Source organism: Oryctolagus cuniculus, chromosome 7 (genome assembly GCF_051225735.1).
Source record: "Oryctolagus cuniculus isolate XC-2025 breed Fujian yellow rabbit chromosome 7, ASM5122573v1, whole genome shotgun sequence".
Taxonomy (NCBI): Eukaryota; Metazoa; Chordata; class Mammalia; order Lagomorpha; family Leporidae; genus Oryctolagus; species Oryctolagus cuniculus.
The window spans coordinates 45,992,412-45,996,188 of record NC_142873.1 but is presented as its reverse complement, the minus strand read 5'-3'; the positions used below and the strand labels follow the sequence as shown (position 1 = coordinate 45,996,188).

At 49.5% G+C, this 3,777-nt stretch overlaps 1 protein-coding gene across 1 annotated transcript; it reads left to right on the top strand.

Annotated features, from left to right (window-relative positions):
• Nucleotides 1-2,019: 2,019 nt before the first annotated feature.
• Nucleotides 2,020-3,439, top strand: LCE6A (late cornified envelope 6A). Its single transcript, XM_051858708.3, has 3 exons — nucleotides 2,020-2,064; nucleotides 2,645-2,932; nucleotides 3,053-3,439. The coding sequence occupies exon 2, from the start codon at nucleotides 2,666-2,668 to the stop codon at nucleotides 2,900-2,902; it is 237 nt and encodes a 78-aa protein (XP_051714668.3). The 5' UTR covers nucleotides 2,020-2,064; nucleotides 2,645-2,665; the 3' UTR covers nucleotides 2,903-2,932; nucleotides 3,053-3,439.
• Nucleotides 3,440-3,777: the final 338 nt, after the last annotated feature.

Here is a 3,777-nt window from a genome sequence, read left to right as displayed (position 1 = left end):
AATGTACTGAAAGCAACCTCACCTGGAGATGTCTGTGGGCAGGTTTTTTTTTTTTTTTTTTAATTGTTGTTGCTTTATGAAGAATGGTCTGAGAAAGACACAGAGGAGGAAGGAAAGCTAGGTTTGCCCAGTGTGGGACCCCCAGAAAGCACCATTATCCCGTAGGTAGGGTTAGTACGGATCGGGTGCTTGTGCTTGTTAGGTAAACTCCAGGAAATGCGTTTATGACGTGTGAGAACTTTGAAGCATGCGCTTTTATGGAGTAGTCTCGGGTGGAGAAAAGGAACAATCGGGAAGGTTCAGATCAGAGCCCATTTGCTTTCTCACTAACACTTAGTGCCTGTGAAGCACTTCTGAGGAGCAATCTGAATTATCTCCTATTCTGTGCCCTAACCCATACCCAAGGGGGCAGGGAGGGAGAAGGTTAGAAGGAGAAAGAGGAGGGAAGGACGATAAAGGCAGGGAAGGAAGGAGGGGGTCTGATCCCTGAGGCTCCATAACACAGACACCACCTCTGGGATCCTATTCTGATGGGGGTGAGAAAGGCTTCAAACCATGCCCCTGCCTTGCGTTTCACTCACAAGGTCCTTTTTCTCCCTATGTCCAAACTGCCTCCTGAAGCCTTCCCAGACAAAACCGTGAGCCTGGATAATCCAGTCCTGCTGGATCTGGGGTACCACCAGCTGCTCCTCTTCTGACCTTGTCCTGTCTTCCACTCTGATGCAGTTCTTATGTCCTATTCTATGCCCAACCCTGCCTACCCTTGTCCCATAGATAATTCGAAGGCTTTTGAGGACTGTTCCTACAATCAGAATACCCCTTGTAATTGCTCACCTCTGTCATTTACCAAACTGTTCCTGAATAGTGTATGTGTCTGGCGTTAGAGATATGGAGGCAGACAAGGTGCAATGCTTATCAGCCAGGAGTTTCCTTGGTACCAGACTTTTTTCAGAGCTGTGCGCACCAGCAGTGATTCTGAGACAGCAGCACAGGAGGAGGGGACCAGGACCAAATTTAGCAGCACGTGTTCTCACTTCACATACCCTAATACACAAAGACATCAATGTCTACGAACGATAAAGTGAGGCTTCACTCTGCATAAGGCTGTCCACATGGTCCCCTGACATTGCACAAACAGTACCTCGTTTGCCTTTAAGGGACAGTAGGGTGCATGGACATTCTACTCTCCACCCCATTCTCAGCTGCTGTGTAAGGTGAGGTCCACCCACACATTTCTCTGTACTAGTTACAAAAGGGTGTTCACAAAAGCCTGAGGTGAAAATGAAGAAAACAAGAAGTTAAGACACGATTCACAACAGAAAACTGAGTTGGCCTCAGTTTTTCTCCATTTCGTTTTCCGAAAACACAGTCTATTTGATTAGTGCAGAGGTTGTTTACTTCACCAAACATTAATGAGCATTTTCTGTGTGTCAGGGACAATATCAAGCTCTAGGAATGCAGAAGTGATAAAGACAATGTCACTGTCATCAAGGAACAGTTTAGTAGAGGAGATAGGACATGTATGTAGGTCATCATGACCCAGAATGACTACAGAGGTTGTGAGAGATGGCTACAGAGTTCAGAGGATGGAGGGCATGGGCGTGGCTAGGGAGACAGACAAGGAACCACAAGGGTGATAGCACTGGGCAGGACATGAGGTCATGATTGATGGGTGGAGGGTGGGGAACAGAGATCTTCCTCAGACTCTGGGTTGTCTTGCATCTAATCTTCTCCCTCCAATCCTTGATAGAACTCAACAGCCATCGTATTCCTGTCCTTACCTCCAGAGATGTCATCATGTTTGCCAGGTGGACCCCCCTCCTCCCAGGCCGGTGTAAAGGCTCTAGCCTTCTGACCACTCACCACATCCCAGATGTGTGTTGATGAGGAATCCAGCCTAGGAATTGTGAAACAACCAGATACATCATCTGCTCCTTTGTTGCCCTAAGATAACAAGTGGCCCGGAGGCTTCAATTAGAGGATATATAAAAACGCTCTTCCTCCTGGCCCCACAAGGCTTCCAGACTCTTTCAGGGATGGCTTGTCCATTCGACTTCCTCTAGGGTAAGGCTTCTTCCGAGTAGAGAGACACTGCATGTCCCTCTCTCAGGTACTTCTAAGGCAGCCCTGATCTCTCCTCTTTTTTCTCCTTAAAGAGTTGATAATCTGGGTAGGGGAGGCTTGGGTTAGGGAGAACGGAGGTGGGTAGCTGCAAAAGATCCCAAGTGGTCTAACATAGGAGAAATCCATAGACACTAGAGTGCTGGACAAGCAGAGAGGAGATACACGGCCTTAGGAGTCTCCAGGAAGAATAAAAATGAGTGAAGAAAGCATAAAGCCTTGGTTCTTTTTTATACGCTTGACACAGTGGATATCTGCCTGGGAAAGAGAAGTAGACTGTCAGCTCAAGTAGGTTGTGGGTTGGTTTTCTTTTTTAAGAGGAAGAATGCGTTCTTAGTTTGGTTGTTGTTGAATGGGCCCCCTGGGAATTTCCACAAACAGCTAGCCTTTGAAAATGTGGTTTTCCCTCCTGGGATGGATTTTCAAAGGTTGTAAATGGGAAGCTCCATTTTTAGGAGAGGAGAAGAGAAAGATGCCCAAGCCGCCTGGGTTCCTGATATAACCCAAGCTCTTCCTCTTCCAGATTTGCTGTGTTCGCCTAGCAATGTCACAGCAGAAGCAGCAGCAAACTTGGGAACCTCCCAGTGCTCCCAAAGGCTCCTCTCCTCAGTGCCCACACCCCCGCCTGGCTCCCTCCTCCGCACCCTGCAGTACTTCCTGTCACTCTGGTTCCCAGACGGCCCACGCTCAGAGTCCAGCCCCCTCTAGGCGGCATCGCCGCAGGCAGCCCCGCTGCCTCAGTGGCGGCAAGGTCTACCCCTGCAAAGAGGAGGAGTGCTAAGGCCGCCAGACGCAGAGGAGAGCGACACAGGTAAAGATGCTCCCCTGCCCCTCTCCTTTGGGCTGATAGCACTTCCCGGACCCCAGCACGGCCGAGGTGAGGACCACGCTGAGCTTCACTTGTGTTTCTGTCTCCCACTCCTTCCTTCAGCTCAGCGACAGCCACGCTGCTTCCCTTACAGCACGACGTCGGTGAGTCCACGAGGTCACGCTCAGGTGTCCTGGGATCCTTCCGGTGGATGCTGCTCCACTTCCTTTCCTCCTAAGACAGTTTAAAGAGATGCAGATTTGGGGGCCTAGGTCCTAGTATTTTGCAGCCTCCCAGTCATCAAGCTGTGTCATTGCATGATCCCAGCACTAAGGGCTGCAGTGCAACAAGTCTACGTTGAGGACTGTGTGGGTGCTGGCCTCTTGTTCATGGTGTAAGTGGGAGAACTGTTGCTGCTCCAGAAAATCTTCTAATGCAATGGGAGAGGCCATGGATGCTCCAGGTGGAAACATGTGAATTAATAAATATCATTTTAACCCTGCTAACCTACTCATTTTTACATTCTCAATTTGTATCCAAAAGAACTTAAAGTGGGGGTGGGGGGGAATGTCGAGAAGGTCAAGGACACCAGTGAGAGACTCATTCTGATGGTGGGGATCAAACAGGGTGGCTGGACCTGGAAGGAAAGCTGGGAAATGGGGACTCTTCCCCTTGGGGTGCGGAGAGTGGGCTTTCTGGGGTAGGAAGCAGTAAATCTGGCCTCTACCAGTACGTGGAACTGGGTGCTGGGAGGGAAGAGTGAGAGGGTGAATCTTTCAGGTGGAAGATTCAGCATAAACCAACTCCTGGCAGATGCAGTGCGGCCAATGGCAGAAATTTCAGTTTGG

Bases quoted from the DNA above. Each gene is read 5' to 3' on its own strand.
- LCE6A (XM_051858708.3), top strand. From the start codon at position 2,666: ATGTCACAGCAGAAGCAGCAGCAAACTTGGGAACCTCCCAGTGCTCCC.